Source organism: Dipteris shenzhenensis, chromosome 3 (genome assembly GCF_047967505.1).
Source record: "Dipteris shenzhenensis isolate YYH24624 ecotype China chromosome 3, Dip_SZ_1.0, whole genome shotgun sequence".
In the NCBI taxonomy this organism is placed as follows: Eukaryota; Viridiplantae; Streptophyta; class Polypodiopsida; order Gleicheniales; family Dipteridaceae; genus Dipteris; species Dipteris shenzhenensis.
Window position 1 is genome coordinate 40,267,327 of NC_141598.1, and position 18,553 is coordinate 40,285,879.

General features: G+C 40.2%; 1 protein-coding gene across 1 annotated transcript in view; it reads right to left on the minus strand.

Annotated features, from left to right (window-relative positions):
* The window catches only part of LOC147903802 (ACT domain-containing protein ACR12-like), a 30,103-nt gene extending 22,763 nt beyond the window's left edge, over nt 1–7,340 (minus strand). Inside the window, exons 1-3 of the mRNA XM_087372586.1 lie at nt 7,086–7,340; nt 2,887–2,941; nt 2,546–2,659 (exon numbers count right to left, since the gene is read on the minus strand). Of these exons, the coding sequence (XP_087228712.1) occupies nt 2,546–2,659; nt 2,887–2,941; nt 7,086–7,288 (372 nt within the window). The 5' untranslated portion in view covers nt 7,289–7,340. The remainder of the gene's footprint in view (nt 1–2,545; nt 2,660–2,886; nt 2,942–7,085) is intronic.
* Nucleotides 7,341–18,553: the final 11,213 nt, after the last annotated feature.

Here is an 18,553-nt window from a genome sequence, read left to right on the forward strand (position 1 = left end):
ATTGGCCTACACGTTCACAATTTCCAAGAGCCCGCTAGGAATTTTAATTCCCCAAGTCCCGCACACATGGCCAGACTTCCGCATCCCAGAGGCCCAAGGCAGTCACACACAAATTACGAGAGTCGCATATCAAAATTCCCATAAATTCACGTCCTCGTGACACTGAGTGAGGGCCTTGCTTGTGGGTGTGCCCACCCTTTGAGGGGTTAAATTAAGTCATGAGTGAAAGCCTTGTTGTGGGTGTGTCCCCCCCCCTCCCCGTGGTGAGGTTAGCCTCGTGTAGGGTAGGGCAAATATGCCTCTGTCGAGGTGGCTCAGGACCCGAGGAACATGGTAGCAAGCTCTTAGGCTGGCACACTGCTACTATAGTTCGCCTCTGTGTAGGGCTTCTGTTTGGCCTACTGGTTGCCGTGTAGTAGCCTCGACTGAAGCGCATTGTGCTGGATAGGAGTGGGGGCCTACGTCACCAGTAGAGCTAGAGACCCACCCCTTTTAGGCCTCAAAATGGCTGCCATGGACTCTCTCTCTCTCTCTCTCTCTCTCTCTCTCTCTCTCTCCCTCTCCATTTCTATTCAGATTCTCTGCACTTCTCACAAGGTTTGCATGTACCTAGATGAGTCCAGTAGCATGCCCAAACTCGTCCTCTAAAACACAACACAGTGCAGTTTCAATCTCATGATAGTCACTCATAAGGTTGAAAACCATAAACTCCATCATGCATAGTAGCGACTAGCTACTATGACATCCCCATTGACGTCATTAGCGCCCAACAATGGGTGTAGACCATAGTATAAACATATGCTCTCACACATACAAATCCACACACCCACACACACTTGAGCATCCATTTATACAAAGTCTTCGTACTGCGTTACTATCGGCACTCCGGAGGTGAAGGGCCATGACGAAGGCTAGCACTAAAGGAGAAGGCTAATCAAAAGGTAGTCCAAAATCTCTTCATTCAAGCTACAACTGCTTGTGAAGACTAAACGCTTTCATTTTAGTCTCTCCCACACGAGCATCTGAATTTAGCTAATAGGGCAATGCACCACTTAATGTTTGCATGTATTCTCTTGCACAATCTATCCTCTCTCTAGTCGTCTCTCTCTATTCACAGATATGCTCTCTGTTTGTTCGTATATTCCGCTGCACTTTGACACTACCATCATAGTCACCAGTCTAATCTGAGTGACTGATGCATGAAGCTAAACGTCGACCCCCTAGCATAGAACCATCCACATGAAGACTTTGAAACAATATGTGATTTATTACAATGTAAGTACTTAAGGACAAAGAGCCCTTGGGGATCAAGATGAAATCACATCCAAGACTGACCTTCAAGATATTTGAAAAGCCTGTTTTGAGGAACAAAAAGTTGAGATCTTGTCTTTGCTCCACAGATGTCTTGCTCCAGAGAAGTATTAGTAATAGGCAGATTCAAGAGCTATGTTCAAAATTTTCTTTGTAAGGTAGAGGTAATTAAGTCAACATGCAAAGGCATCATTGTAATTAAGTCAACATGCAAAGGCATCATTCAAAAGGCAATGCACAATAGTTCACATTTATAGGTTCATCGTCTGTGTATTTTATTATGACCCCAGATAAATGATTGCATCAACAACCAAAGCCACTCCAACCTTGCTGCATCTAATTAAGTCAACATGCAAAGGCATCATTCAAAATGCAATGCACGGTAGTTCACATAGGTTCATCGTCTCTGTATTTTATATCCTGACCCCAGATAAATGGTTGCATCAACCACCAAAGCCACTCCACCCTTGCTGCATCTGATTAAGTCAACATGCAAAGGCAACATACAAAATTCAATGCACGATCGTTCACAATTATAGGTTCATCATCCATGTATTTTATTCTAACCCTAGATAAATGGTTGCATCAACAACCAAAAGCCACTCCACCCTAGCTGCATCACACATCGGGGCGATACACAAGAAAGCTGAAGTGCTACTATGAAATGTTAGAGGTCTCGAAGTACAACTCCAAAAAGAGGTTATATACCTCTAACATAAGCTTAAGGGGGGGAAATGCTCTTGCCTAATGCTGAAAATTACCCCGAGGAGTGTTCACACCAAACTCCAACAATAATTTGCTCAAACATTCGTGGCAATTGGCTTTCATCATTCATCCTCATTGCCTTAACCCTCTCCCTAGCCCCACTGTACATCTCCACCTTGCTCTCATCTAATCCCTTCTCACACTTTTTTCTCTCCCCTTCAGTAAGTTCAGATTCTTCCCAAAATGTGTTCAGCCCTCCCATTTTGTACGGTGTTCAGTTCGGGTTAGGAATGGAGTAGAAGAGAAAAAATCAGTTCAACCTTGATATACGAGTTCTACTTAAAAAGTGCTTTATGTATTTCCGGCCGACATGTCGACAACTTTTTCTCAAACTTTAATAATCATATGGACCTTCAACGCCTACTTAAGTGTACTTAATTTCCTGCTTTCTAAACTCATGCATGATAAATATAGACAATCAGCATCTCACAAAGCATAATAACCAACTAGGAGGGTAAAAAGATAGAACCGTATCAAGAAGAGCTCCAAGGCGATCACCGAAGCTCAGCTCTACCACCGTTGCATTGGCATCTGAGTCTTGATCAATTAAAACAATGGGCATTGGAACAGTGTCATCTGCTTCCTGTAACAAAGTGACATATAATATGAGTCCTCCCCACACTACCTCTTTCCAGCCTATAATATTTCTAAGAGAGAGGGAGGGAGTGTGGTTAGCATTGGGTTAGGGGAATCTACAATCATTTATCTGATTATTGTGCCCTTTAACTTCTGCACACAAGGAAAAGGAAGAAAGCCACCTTTCTAAATCATAAAACAATTGAATTGAGAGTTCAGAAGAGTTGGGATTACCAAAAAAGCTGGTTTACTCAAGCTGCCTGAGTCACTCACTGCACAACAAAGCAACCTGGAACATAAACCAAAACCAGATTGTAAAAACCTTTTTAAAAAAGCAAAAACCTTGCAGCAGTTCTCGTTTGCATCCATTATTCGACTAGCACACCAACTTTATCAACAATCATTGCATATTACATCTACGCTATATCTTAGCGGGTCTATGTATCTTTACATCTCTAGCCAACCCAAAACAAATAATTAGTAGTACACTTGACCATACATAATTAAAAGCATTTGTATATGTTGTGTACATCACACACTATGCTCCCTTCAAAAAAAGTATGCTTTTTTAAAGTTGGCAATGCCTATAGTTAAGTTCTAGATCATATCGCTTGAAGCTTCACAAGACTAGAGTATATACAAATTGAGGAGCTTTTTGGCACAAAATTGAAAAAAACAAAAAAACAAGATAGACATAAAGAAGAGAGATGGGGAAAGGATGAAATGAAATGCCAATGCGCCTATAATTTCAGCAAATCCTAACCATGACCAAGACCTAACAAACCTGTCCACAATGAGATGACAAAAGAATGATGGACATCTCATTGAAATTTTGAAATATGTCAAAAGACTCATGCACGGCCTTCTTCACAAGACAATAGCAACCTAAAAGGGAAATAATAAAGAATCAAGGCACAAGACTAGTCTCATTAGTTGCACGAGTCTCACCATGAAAACCATAGGAACCTTTTAGACCATAAATTAAATTCACACCTAAGAAAGAAAGAAAGAAAGTTTATTATAGTCTTCGGAAGACCGATGGGTCTATGAGACTATGAGAAACCTGATACAAGCAAGCTGAAACGGTGGAGCTACTAACCGAGCATCAACACCCATGCAAAAGCAAAAAGCTAAAAGCTACATAGTCATATCAGAATAATCCTCTACATCCTCACTATCATCCTCACCATCAAATCATATGTCATCTGAATACAAAGTGAAATATGCTCAACTATGATCCCCTCTATCTCCCCTCGTCAAGGGTGAGGGAGCACGAGCATGAAATCAAAGATAGGGCTCCCTGTGGGCACAGTCCTGCACTGTCTCCTGGTCATGGCTCTACGCCTAACAAGGGCGACAGTGACCCCTGTCGGTCGTGCTCCAACTTTCAACAAGGAGAGAATGTCCCCAACTGTAATCTGTGTGTCAACCCCCTGCCTGAGCTGTCGCGTCATTGGCTCTGGGTCCGAATCATATCGAGGGCCTATAGAATGGGGAGCCTGTATGGTCCGGCTAAAAAAACTCAGTAATCATTCTCTGAGAAAAGTCTACCAAGGTACATTGCTCTTGTCTCAAAGATCAAAGTAGGCACTCACGACGTCTATTTGCCTCGTGAATGAACGCGGCCAAGCATTTCTGATTTGAAAAAGAAAGGAAGCGGAATAACAACCCGGAGCTATCTCTAAATAGACAATAGAAGTGCTCCCTAATCTCATACTACACTGGGCATCGAAAAATGAAATGCTCCTCGGACTCAATCTCTTGAGATCACATAAGGTGCATATGCGTCTCTCCCTTGGTAAACCCTATCCGGCCACTCTCAATATGGAGTCTATGTGAAGAGACTCGAAACCGTCCAATAGAGATCCTCAATGAATGGAGTAGATGAATCTCCGTGTATCCTGGTGGGTCAATAAACCCCTCATATGCATATCTCCCTTGGTAAACCCTGCCCGGCCACTCTCAATACGGAGTCTATGTGAAGAGACTCGAAACTGTCCAATAGAGATTCTCAATGAATGGGGTAGATGAATCTCTGTGTATCCTAGTGGGTCAATAAACCCCTCATCTGAGATATGTAGGCAATGGACTCTATAGAAGTTGAGCTTCATTGGGAGCTCATTCAGTTCCAACCAAGTCCGGAATGTTTGAGCTACAGAATAGAGAGAGAGAGAGAGAGAGAGAGAGAGTTGTCTCAATGCTCGTCAGAATTCCTCTATCTAATTGTCTTATATTGAAATCTAATGGCATGTTCCCTCTTTGGGAACTGCTGCTTGTAATATAAACAAATATGGATATCACAAAAAAAAAAGTGTGTGTGTTGTGTGTATTATTGTTTAACACTCTCTCTTCAGCATAGTCTAATTCAGCAAGGAAGATCATGTTGGGGTAGAGTGAGTGCCAGGTTGGGATGATGAGTGTTGTCACTAGAGGTGGGCAAGCCATGAAGTTTCCCATGGAATACTGCTAGGGTTAAGGTCATCAATTTGTGGGGGGGTATGTTGGGACATATTGATGTAATGGGTCAATACCAAGGATTATAAGGTCTATGGTCGTAAGTGTGATCACATGAGAGTGTGTGAACACGTGTGTGTAGGTGGGCCTGAGTTAGGTGTGACTGATGATTTGTCAGTCAGTAGGTGTGATTGAGTGAATCCAGGAGTGTGGTGTGTGATTCAGAGATTCATGGAGAAATTTGTGGATCTAGATGCTCTCTTGAGCTCATAGGTACATTGTATATGTTGCCTATATATTGGCCATCTCTCTCATGAATGAATAAGCTTCTTCCATCTTCTCGTGTCTTCATGACCATGTTTCCATTGTTGCTCCAACACGGCTGCCATTTGGACCTTGCATGGTAAGTGGACGACTGTTCGAGTTGAGTGTGGACGATGGCTCCTACAAGACCGGAAGAATGGCAATCTAGTTTTTTCTTTTTCTTGCTTGCGCAGGCCCAACTTGTGTGCTGGTCGTCATATGAGAGTCTTTTTTTTTTTGTCAAGCTTGTAGAAGCTTATAGTAGGATCCTTAGTCATGACAGTCTTGGTCTCTTATATGCCAACAAACCCCGTAGGATTGAGGGGGTCTAGTCCAGTCTTATAGAGTCATTTCAATATAATAACTTGTCTTAGATATCAACACTGTGTCACATTATCTTCTTGTGATCTTGTGGTACGCTGCAATTTACATCGTATGAGTGAATGAGTTTTTCTTTTGGATCATCTCAGTCTGATTTCAAGTTGGTCAGACGTGTGTAGAAGAGCTCAAATTCTAAGAAAAATGACCATTGGGCCGTCCAAAAACGACATCACACAAAATCTAGCATTGACCTCAAACACTAAGAAATACAAGCCTGACACGGTTTGGTGAAAACCTTAATATATCCACTTGTCCAATAACTTGAAATAACAAATAAACACCAAGGATAACCCCTATTTAGATGTTAGTATCTTCATAAGCTTTACCCCAAAAGGGATTCTCCTCTCATGTCTCCACTTGTCTCCAACTTTACCGGAATGCTTAGGAATATCAAGTGTTCTCCAACATTCAAGCATAGGTAAGACCTCCATTGAACCTCTTAAAATAGTGACAAATCTTGCCATGATCTTGTACTAAGGGAAAGTTAATCCTTTATTACTGGCCACCAGCAGGTTCTTAACACTCACTTGCAAAATGAGCAGAACGAGCAGATGGAAAACTCTCTAAAGAAATTATGTTCAAAACTCCAAAAGTAAATTTTATACGAGGATGACCCATCGTGAGTACAAAGTCCAAATGACGGGCTGTCGACGGTACATAACATAAAAATGAGAAAGAAAGAAAGAAAGAAATTTTATTAGAGTCTTTGGAAGACCGATGGGTCTATGAGACTGAAAGAAAACCTGATACAAATCACAGTAAGGGTGGAGCTACTGAAACGAGCATCATCACCCATGCTGAATCCTAAGTCTGATCATACATAATCAAATACATCTGGATGTAACAATGAAAAGAAAAGGACTGGTGGAGCGGAGCGGAATCCTCCATATGTCATGTCCCCCGAGAGAGCGTTCCTATAACTGTGCAACACTAGCAGATCCCTGTTTGCCAAAATGCCAAAAGGTCCGCACACTACAGGTGAAAGCAGCAGCCATTAAAGCAAGATTCTCTAAAAATTTAACAGAACATGGCTTCAATCGCTAAAGCAGGATCATTTAGCAGCCATTTTTTGAACACGCGAGCAGGAATTCTATAAGCGACACGTCATAATCGTTTATGTAGAGTCAAGATCAAATTGGCGTTTCCTCTAGCTGAAACTCAATCAATCTGGAGAGGAATCGACCGAACAACAGACTACAAAACCGAAGAGCAGCCAGCGATTCATTTTGCCAGCAAGATCAGATAAAAATTCGAATTGAGGGACGATGGATCGCAAGAGAAAGCAAGAAAGAGACCTGGGGGAAGGAATGGGTAGGGGGAGGTCGATACGGAACGATCCGAGGAGCTGCAAACGTCCAAAGAAGCAGGAAGAGACAGAATTTCCGAGCAATTTGGAAAGGCAGGGTGGAGAGGGGAGGGATCGGGGGCCGGAAGGGGAAGCAAGGGCGAGACGGAGATGGCTGAGGGTGGAAGGGGGAGCAGCGGAAGCCATGGCCATAGCCACTGCTGTCTCAAGCAAATGCTAAATGACACACAACTTTTAAGTTTGCTTGCTTAATCCAACAGCTTGCTTAATTTCAACTTTTATGCCTTCTTATTAGTCCTTTTCTTTTCCCTTTTCCCAATATAAAAATAACTCAATTTGGCCTTAGAATATCATGTTCATCTCTAACTCGCACGTACACCCTTATGTGTGTTTTTTCCTATCTTGTGCATATGTGACAACTTTCAAGAAGGATTATCCTATGCTCCTCCTCCCTTTTATGCCCGCAGATCTCCAACATTTATTTCACACCCACGGGATAGCTAGAGCTCATGTTCATATGGCGCCTTCTTGGAAAGTGGCATGTTTCGACAATAAAGGTCCCCTCAACGATCTTCAGCTCAAAGTATGGACTCTGGTGCAAGTTGTGGCTATCCACCAGAAGCTATGGAGTGTTAGAAATCTGGTTGTATTTTAAGCACGGGAGCATCTAGGTGGCCTTGATTGGTTAGATACAAGAGGGTATTTCGGATGTATGAGTTTGTTTTGCTCCTAGGTTTGTAGAATGCTCCATATTTGAAAAGGCATTACATAATGCTCCCTAAGAGCAGCTGATTATCCTTTGTGCGGCACCTGAACTATAGCATGAAAGGACATCTCCTCTACATCATCATGCTACTTCCTTTACCACATAGGTGAACCCAAATGCATCCACACTCTCACACATGAAGCACACAAAGATCGATAACATAGGTGGATACAAATCATCAATACCTGAGACACGATATGTGGTAGGCTCAAGCACCTTGATCTGTGGGTCAATAGTCAAGTAATACAATCTAAGTGGAACAGATGACCAATCTATGTACATAGAATCCTATCGTATCAAGATCAAGGTGACAAAGAGCGCATGTTGACTCATGAGCAAAGATGGGCATTGAAGATGGAAGCATAGACGTCCCATAACCTTTGTCATAGGTTGTGGATAGAGGGTAGGGCTTCACACTAGTTTGGTAACAGGACATAAAAGTGTTCTAAGACATAAAAATGTCCTACTAAGTGGCCATGTTTGAGGAATTTTCAAGAGCTACATGCAATGAGTTTTCATTTCCTATCTTCACCAAGACCTATCTTATTATCCAACTTTCATTCAAAAAATATTCTAGGATATAATTATGTATCCTAGGATTAAAACTTATAAAATTTTCTCCACCCTAAAATCCTGGTGGCTAAAACAGCACCCAAAAAGAGCAATGTCAAGTCTTGTGAAAGGTAGGTCTTATAAGGTCATAATGCATAATTTTTTGCATCTATATATGGAATTTTATCTATCAAAGATAATGTTACTCTTTCAAGTCCTTAAATTGGTTGATGTGAGGATTTTATCATCTTTTTTGGGGTCTATCCAAATGATAAATTCTCATAAGTGTGCCTAGAGAGTAATGTAGTGTAAAGTTAGATTCCTCAAGAAAAGTTTCATGTCGTGCATGGTTATACATAATAATATGGGTTAAATAAGCTATTTCCCACACCTTTATAGTAATGTAAGGCCATTAGATGACTTATAGAAAGTTTCAATGGTGCAGAAGCTCCATTGTATCGAACTACGAGCTTTTGGACCCTAATTGAATGGTTAAAAAATGATTACTCATGAATTGATGTTACATTATATCATGTAAAACAAAAGCTCAATGTTTAAACTTCGATTATATGTATAAACATAGGTTTCATATGTATATAGCTTTGTGTACGATGTAGCCAACGATGACATACACACATTTATTCAATTTAAGAGACCATAAGATACATTTTAGTATTGAAAGTTACACCCACATTTATATTCTATACTAAAACTATGTTTTAAAAAATGAACACCAGAGGCTTTGTCATAGCTTTTTTAGTATTTTTCCCATGTTCTTGAACAAGTCAAAAATATATGTTTTGAAGGGCACTTACATGCATAAAGGTTCAAATCACTAAAAAACAATTCAAAACCCTAAAAGGGACACTTTTGTGACTCATCAAACTACCAAACTAGTGTTAACTCTCACCCCCCCCTCCAAAAAGAACTTCTTAATCTCTCCCAAAGTATGTACAATGGCACCTCAACCATAGCATGAAAAGACATCTCCTCTACATCATCACGCTACTTCCTTTACCACATAGGTGTACCCAAATGCATCCACACTCACACATGAAGCACACAAAGATGGAGAACATAGGTGGATACAAATCATCAATACCTAAGACTCGATATGTGGTAGGCTCAGGCACCTTGATCTATGGGTCAATAGTCAAGTAATACAATCTAAGTGGAATAGATGACCAACCTATGTACATAGAATCCTATCGTATCGAGATCAAGGTGACAAAGAGCACAAGCTGACTCACAAGCAAAGATGGGCGTTGAAGATGGAAACATGGGACATTCCATAACCTCTGTCATAGGTTGTGGATAGAGGGTAGGGCTTAACACTAGTTTGGTAACAGGACATGAAAGTGTCCTAAGACATAAAATGTCCTGCTAAGTGGCCATGTTTAAGCAATTTTCAAGAGCTACATGCAATGACTTTTCATATCCTATCTTCACCAAGACCTGTCTTATTATCCAACTTTTATTCAAAAAATATTATAGGATATAATTATGTGTCCTAGGATTAAAACTTATAAAATTTTCTCCACCCTAAAATCTTGGTGGATAAAATAGCACCCAAAAAGAGCAATGTCAAGTCTTGTGAAAGGTGAGCATTTTAAGCTCATAATGCATAATTTTTTGGATCTATATATGGATGGAAATTTCTTTGTCTATCAAAGATAATGTTACTCTTTCAAGTTCTTAAATTGGTTGAATGTGAGGATTTTATCATCTTTTTTGGGGTCTATCCAAATGATGAATTCTCATAAGTGTGCCTAGAGAGTAATGTAGTGCAAAGTTAGAGGTAATATATTCCTTATGAAAATTTTCGGGTCGTGCATGGTTATACATAATAATATGGGTTAAATAAGCTATATTCCCACACTTTTGGACCCTAATTGAATGGTAAAAAAAGTATTACTCATGAATTGATGCATGTAAAACAAAAGCTCAAAGTTTAAACTTTGATTATATGTATAAACGTAGGTTTCATATGTATCTAGCTTTGTGTACGATGTAGCCAACAATGACATACACATAATTATTCAATTTAAGAGACTATAAGATACATTTTAGTATTGAAAGTTACACCCATACTAAAACTATGTTCATAAAAATGAATACCACTAGAGCAACCAACAGTTTGTTCGAGTCCAAACAACGACCACACATGTTTTGAAATAAAATGGAGGCTTTATCGTAGCTTTTTGTCTATGGAAGTATTTTTCCTATGTTCTTGAACAAGTCAAGAATATATAATTTGAAGGGTACTTACATGCATAGAGGTTCAAATCACTAAAAACCAAATTCAAAACCCTAAAAGGGACACTTTTGTGTCTCATCAAACTACCAAACTAGTGCTAACTATCACCCCCCCCCCCCCCCCCCCTCGAGACAAGCAATATGCTATATTACATGCAAAAGTGCTCTACCCTAGGCTCTGTAATCCTATGCCTAGCGCTTTCCTCATCTAGGTGACCATGTGTCTCAATCAACCTACTACTCTACTCACTTAGGTAATCACATGTCGGGGATTGCCATTTTCTGAGCCTAGACCCTCAAGCTTTGAGCCTAAAGTCCTGAGCTATGAGCTCAACTGTACATAAACAAGCATTTGCACCATGTATTCACAACACAGAGCCCCCATCACCCATGACCTTTGACCATGGAAACACAAACCACATTTTCTCAAAGAAAGGGTGCAATGTATTTGGCCCAACATCCAATACCAAACATCAATCATAAAGCTACACAATGGCAACCATGAACTAGGAATGACATCTTGGAGTATCTCAAACAAAAGAAATCTCAAATTTTCAAAACACACAATGTCAAGAATACCCAATTGCAAAGTAATCCCATAACACTGTCTATTTCTTATAAGTTGAACACATGATCTTATAACCTCTACCCAAAATCCATAGTCATAATGAAGGTCCCCTAATCCCATTAGCCCACATGGCTCGATAAACTGCAAACTATAATAAAATCACCCAAAAAATAGAAAGGGTGAAACATATTTGGATAAATATCCAATATCAAACATCGAGAACCTAGGAATGGTATGTTGAAGTATTGCATATCAAAACACACTCCCAATTTTGCACAATGCACAATGTCAATACTACCCAATTGTAAAGAGTTATGCAATACTTACCTTAAGAATAGATTCACTCCAATGGGAAACCCTTGCATGCCACCAAGCCAACCACGTTTCTATCATCCTCACCCTTTCCTGCAGCACATGACCCATCCAACCATGAACACAAAGACTTGAGTTCCACCTCAGCAAGCTGATTTTGAAGGAGCATTTTTTCAATGTCGGCATCTCATCTTGAGTTTTTGTTGATCATGAGATGGCACACACTTCCTAGAATGCTTCTCTAGATTATCCTCCCAATGCCACAAGCAAGACCTCTCCTTGGTTTCCATCAGATTATCTAGACCACCATTGAAAACAGTCCTTACTGCTCTCCAGTTTGCTCGTGCTTCATCACCCAAGAAGCCCTTAAACTCTGCCATGCCATATCCTTCTCTTTCCATGACTTTATTAAGGAGAGTCCAAAAAATCACTTGAGCATCAGTATCCTCAACGTTAAAATTACATGTAGCTATGGTTTCAAATTCCTGAGTATATGGACTATAAACATGACATGCCATTGTTTCCCAATCATGAATCCTTTTCACAAAATCAAAACAAACCCAACAACCCTCAAGCTCTCCCCCAGGGCACATCTTGTTCACCAAATCAACACCTAAACCTGGACCTTGGGTTGACATCTTAAACACATGACACCTATTGAAAGAAGAGAAAGTTAATTGTCTTGGGAACACAAGGCTCTGGAAGTAATCATACTTGCTTTTTATCTTTAACTCAAAATTTTGTCAAAGCCAGTTTCCATGCCTCCACCATCTTGCAATGCATCCTTCTTCCACTTAGATATCTAGCAAAAAAAGCTCACTCTACTAAGGAAACATAACTACTTTAAAGTCAAATCACAATCATAAGTGAGAGAAAGTGTTTTACCTCTTTATGTTTGACAATGGAGAAACCTTTGTCAATAAGGCATCAAATTCCACCCAACTTATTCTTTCAATACTAGGAACATCACTGTCAAGAATGTCTACCTCAAGTATAATATCTTTGGACATTCTTTCTTGGATATATGGGTCTCATTTGACCAACACTTTTCACCAAAGTAATAACCTCGGCTTTTAAGTCCTCTAGATGTACCCTCTATGACATGTAAAGGACATCCAATATTTCTATAGGGGCAGGGTTGTCTTCCCAGTCAAATGATATTCCCCCATGGAACATTCTCACAGAAGATCCTATCACATACTCCCTCGGTGTCTCTACAGCTATAGTTGATGACTATGGTTGGGTGTTAGTCATGTGCTCTCCCATGGCCATTTCTATGGTGGAGAGAGTTGCCATGCGGGTGAGATAAGAGGTGTGCATGAGATGGATGGTTGATATTGGTGATGCCTACTGTTATGCACAAGCGGGAAACCTTCAAATGAAGGTATTCTATTGGATTCAAACAACATGATTATGATGAGGTGATGTTGATTATTTGGTTTTGTTAAATAAGTAGGAATGCCCTTTTGCAGGTTACAACTTTTCGTGTCATGGCATTGCAATGTGTTGGCCAGAAGGCACGTACATTTGCCTAGGCAGTAAATGGTGTGTGCTCCACGTTACGATTGAGTCTTAGTGACTACATGCTTTCTCATTACTTGCCATCAGCAGATCGAGTCATAAAAGAAGGCAAAGAGACATGGCGTGTGGGGCTGGAGAAAATCCCGCCTTTTTTGTTATGCTTTATGGAGTTTTTGTGTCCTAGAGGGGGTATTGTTATGGAGTTCGGAGCACGTACCAGGCCATGCATGTGAGCAGCACTCAAGTCTGTGCATGCTTGTTTGTCCATGGACTACGACCCACTTACATGTGAGAAGTGATTGACACCTTGCCTTGTGGAAGATGCCAAGGGGATGGAGGTGAGAAAGATGATCTCAAAATTGTTTGCATCTAAGTGCTCTTTGTTTCTAAACATTTGTTTTTTGTATAGGGTCTATTGGAGTGGACACAAAAGATGATGTTGAGTTGGCATTTCATGCTCCTTTAGATTAGTGAGTAGTCTTTTGTATTCTTTGCTTTAAGCTCCTCAAATTACCCCAACGTAAGATTGTTGAGTATATTGAAAATAGCACTCTTTCTTGTTATGCAAAGGACATGGCTGCACATATGGAGCAAACTCCAATCTTTGATAACAATTCCAATCTACTGCAGTGAAGGTGACGACCAATTCAGTCGATTTTTGTAGATGACATGGCTGAGGAGAGCCATGATGCATAGGCGTTCACTACTTTAGTCTACATGTGGAACTTATGCTTGTTTGGTTTATGAACATAATATCTTGGGCTTTTTTATGATTTTAAGTGATTCATTATATTTTCCATCTCATATTTGATGATATGGATCAAGAGAGCGACATCTAGGGCTCTACCTTGCTATGGACATTTTTGCTTATGCTATATGGTGGCATGATATGGACATACTAAGTTTGTATTAGTTTATTTTCACTGTAGTGGACATGAGATAATGATATGGACATGCAGTTGCATTACTTTTGTGGTTAGATGTACTAGTTTTGGTGCACATAGTTCACTTGTGCTGCATGATATTTTGTTATGTTGGTGTGCTATGGACATAGTTTGCTTGTGCTATATGTTAGCATGATATGGACATGCTAAGGTAAGATTAATTATCTTTTGCCATATATATCAGTCATGGCAAACATGAGATCATGATATGGACATGTAGTGCTTGGATTTCTTTTTTAGTCATATGTATGAGTCATGGTGCACATAGTTCATTTGTGGTACATGATATCTTATTATGAACATGCTAAGTTTTATGTAATATAATGTATGATTTTACAACATGCTATATACACAGAAGTTCTATGCTAAATTTTTGCACTATGTGTGTTTTTGACAACATAGTCTATGTTACTATTTGGATTGCTCTATGACTTGCATGCAACTTTAGCAAGTTTGTGATCATGAACTAGTGTTGTTAGTCTTCATGATACTTGGCAAAATCCTATGAAATCTTATACTGTTTCCCTAAGAAAGGGTTTGTTGTGAAATCTCATAGGAAGTAAGCTCAGAACTCTACGCTTGTGGGTTTCAACTCAGAGAAAAATTATACTCTCACATATCTCGATCAAATTCTCAGAACAATCACTTTGAGTTGAACTAAATCTAGGATTACTGCAAGTCCCTACACATATAAGTACAAATTCAAACATAACTTTATGCACAAAAGAAAACAAGAAAGTATGGATGAATATGTCACTAGAATAGATGGGTGCATGGGGTGATGAACAAACACTTGACACCTCACCTCCACCAATAAAAGAAATCAAGGATGGTGTCTACGTGTGAAATCCAATGCAAACACTTAGTATCCATGCACTCTTACAAAAGTAAACTATAAAAAATCTTAATGAAAATCTCAACTTATTGCATGTAAGAAATGATTGAAGAATAGAGGAACATATCTCGATAGAGGCAATAGGGCCCCCCAGTTAGTGGAAAATCGCATTAATTTGTGGAGGAGAAAGTAAGAGGGGTGAAAACGAAGGGCTATAACCTAAGGTGCAAGGCAAAAATTAAAGCATAAATGGGGGGAAGGATTATTTTGATGCGAGTCTCTTCGAGACTTTTCTACACTGCCTTGACGAAGAGTATATAAACCCGCACGGCTATGTCCTCTTCCCTCCGCATCTTGTAGTCCACCATCCCTTGCGGTCTTCCTAGGTCCCCATCGCCAACTCCTCATGCTGACTATGGCTCCCGCTGCTACTATAGCTTGCTTTCCAGTAGCCATGGTGCTTGTGCACTCCTTGTGCAGCATGTGGGAATTGTCATCTGTCGTCAGCTTCTTCAATTAGATAGAATGGTCTGTGAGGTTGGCACATCTAGGGACGAGGGAAGTATGTGAACCACTGCTAGAGGACACTACAGATCCACAAATATTTTGTGACCTAGCTTAACTGTGAGGGGATTTGACCTGTCAAATAATTCCAGGATAAGTACAAAGATGTGAGCTTACTACAATTATTGATCGTATCAGGGATATGATCAGAAAGAGAATTATGGGAGAGGTTCAAGAAATTCAGCCAGAGAGCTCGCTGATTTGATTCGGTAGGGGTCCCAAGAACTTGTTTAGAGTCATGAAGAACTTGGACAAATTATAATAGCGCTCGATTTCACTGGGAACTAGCATGAGATATGTCCATGGAAAGGTAAAAACCTAGATTGGAGTACAGATCACGAGCGAAAGAGAGAGAGAGAGAGAGAGAGAGAGAGAGAGAGAGAGAGAGAGAGAGAGAGAGAGAGAGAGAGAGAGAGAGAGAGAGGGAGGGAGGGAGGGAGGGTGTGGTGAGGTGAAGAGGGATGGGTAGCCTAGGTTGTGCAGAGGGTGGAGGTAGAAATCAAGCAACAATCCATCATGAGTAGGCTGAGTGGAGGGAGTGAGAGAACCATAGGAGGAGGGGGGGCGACGATGAGGCGGAAGGGGAGGAGCAAAGGCGAGGTGAGGGGGAGGGTTTAACTTAGGCTAAATTAGATTAATTAAATTTATATTAATTTAGATTAGCTTAATTATTTAGATTAGGGGGTTTAACTTAGGTAGGATTAACAAATAATTTAAACATTGAATCTCTCAAACCAATTAAGTTTTGTAGATCGAATGCAAATTCTAAATGCATAGACAATCGAACCACAAAATTACAAACCTCTTGAAACAAATCCTATGGAATCCAATGTTTGAATGGGTGGATCATGAATTTCTTAATTTAGTAGACCCAAATAGGTACTAATAGAGATGATGATACAACTAGTACTACAGCTCTATTGGTAGAAGGGGTGGATGGCAGTTGCCACATGCAACATGTAACAAAATAGTGGATTCGTGCGAATCCTTACAAAGACTTTATAATTGAGATCCCTTTGGATGGCCTTTTAAGGATTGTATAGGTCCTTACAACTCCTCATAGGATTGTATAGGATTGAACAATCTAACACTTCGTGAATTTTGCTTCGCAATGATGGGAAGAGCCGAAATCGAAGGATCAAAAAGCAACATCGCTATGAACGCTTGGCTGCCACAAACAATTTATCCCTGTGGTAACTTTTCTGACACCTCTAGCTTCAAATTCTGAAACACTAAAGGATCGATAGGCCATGCTTTCACAGTTTGTATCGTACTGAAAATCAAAATCAAATGAGCTTTAACCCTTTTGTTCCACGTGAGATTTTTGTTCTCGTTGAGCTCATCTTAGGCGTTATCTATTAACAGATGTGCCGCCCTAGCCAAACTCCCCACCTGACAATGTCTTCCACCTGGATCGGCATGCAGATGTGCCTTAAGACCAAAAGCAGGGGCTGAGCCTCACCTCCACCTCATGGAGTAAGTAAAATAACGCTAAAAGTAGTGGTATTTGACTTGCGCCAGAAGCTTCCACCTATTCTACACCTCTCAAGTCATTTCACAAAGTCGGACTAGATTCAAAGTCTTCATATGTCCTATGTCCTTACAAGGCCCATAGGTCCTTATAAGCACATGTAATTTTGTATAAGTCCATATGGCACTTGAACTGACTGATGTTCTTATATAGCCATGTAGGTCCTTATATGGCCATGTAGGCCCTTACAAAGTCATGTAGGGTCCTTATAATGCCATGTAGGTCCTTATGGCCATGTAATCGAAGATCTCTTTAAATAGCCTTATGAGGACCATATAAGTCCCTTATATGGCCATGTAATAAAAATCCCCTTGGAGTGGCCTTACAGGACATATAGTTCCTTATAACTCCTCATAGGTCCTTCTATGTTCTTACATGGCAATGTAGGACCTTTTAAAACAAGTGTACTAATGTACTAGGCCATGTAGGTCCTTATATGGCACCCTAATTAACTAATGTTCTTATAAGGCCATGTAATTGACTACGGTTCTAATAAAAAAAAATCTACTAATATCAACACAATGTTCAACTAACACACATGCTAAAGAAAGTACTAAAAAATAAGTCCTATACTATTTTATAAATTCTAAAACAAGTACTAAAGAAATTCAAAAATTATGGAATACCTGCTAGAATGAATTATGCGCACACATCACTAAAAGTCTTAATCTAAATTGAATGTATTGCAAACCAAAAAGAGAAGCACAACCCTCTCTGGCACTAATGGTAGCTAAATATTATGACCCATGGATAAAACATGCATCTCCGCCACTAAAAGAGGTCGATGATGAGTCTCAAATCTTGAAATACTACTCAACACATGCTAAATGGACTTGGTTATTGATCTAACACCCATTGTGATTTAGGTCCCTATCTACATTTCACACTTCCACAAAAAACTACCACCTTGTGTGTTGCCTCTGTGGCGCCAAGGGCCAATCCCCTCTTGTAATATCTTGAGCTTGGAATACAATGTGGGAAATCTAGTGGGATGAGGATAGCCAAAATCCTCTCTCTAGAAAAGATATGGTCATACTTGTAAAATCAAGATCTAGAGAGATAAAGACAAAGCCTTTACTCTTTGAGGTATCTTCACAAGTACCTTCATAGGTGAAGGGACCCAAAAGTACCTTCACAAGTACCTTCACAAGGTATCTTCACAGGTACCTTCACAAGAGAAGGGACCCAAAAGTACCTTCACAAGTGAAGGGACCCAAAAGTACCTTCACAAGGTATCTTCACAAGTATCTTCACAAGAGAAGGGACCCAAAAGTGCCTTCACAAGGTATCTTCAGAAGTGAAGGAACCCAAAAGTACCTTCACAAAGTATCTTCAGAAGTACCTTCACAAGTACCTTCACAAGTGAAGGGACCCTCATATAGATATCTCCATGGAATGATTTTCCACTCTTGAGTGGCTTTGTGTTCAGTATGACTTTGCTGTTCTTATGCAAATCGTCTCCAAGTGTCCATGCTTTCTCATGCTATTGTGTTCTAGCATGCTCTCACTCTTGCACACCTCCCTCCTCCTCTTCCCTCCTCCCTCCTCCTCCTCCCTCCTCCTCTTTCCCTCCTCCCTCCTTCTCCTTCCTCCTCCTCTTTCCTCCTC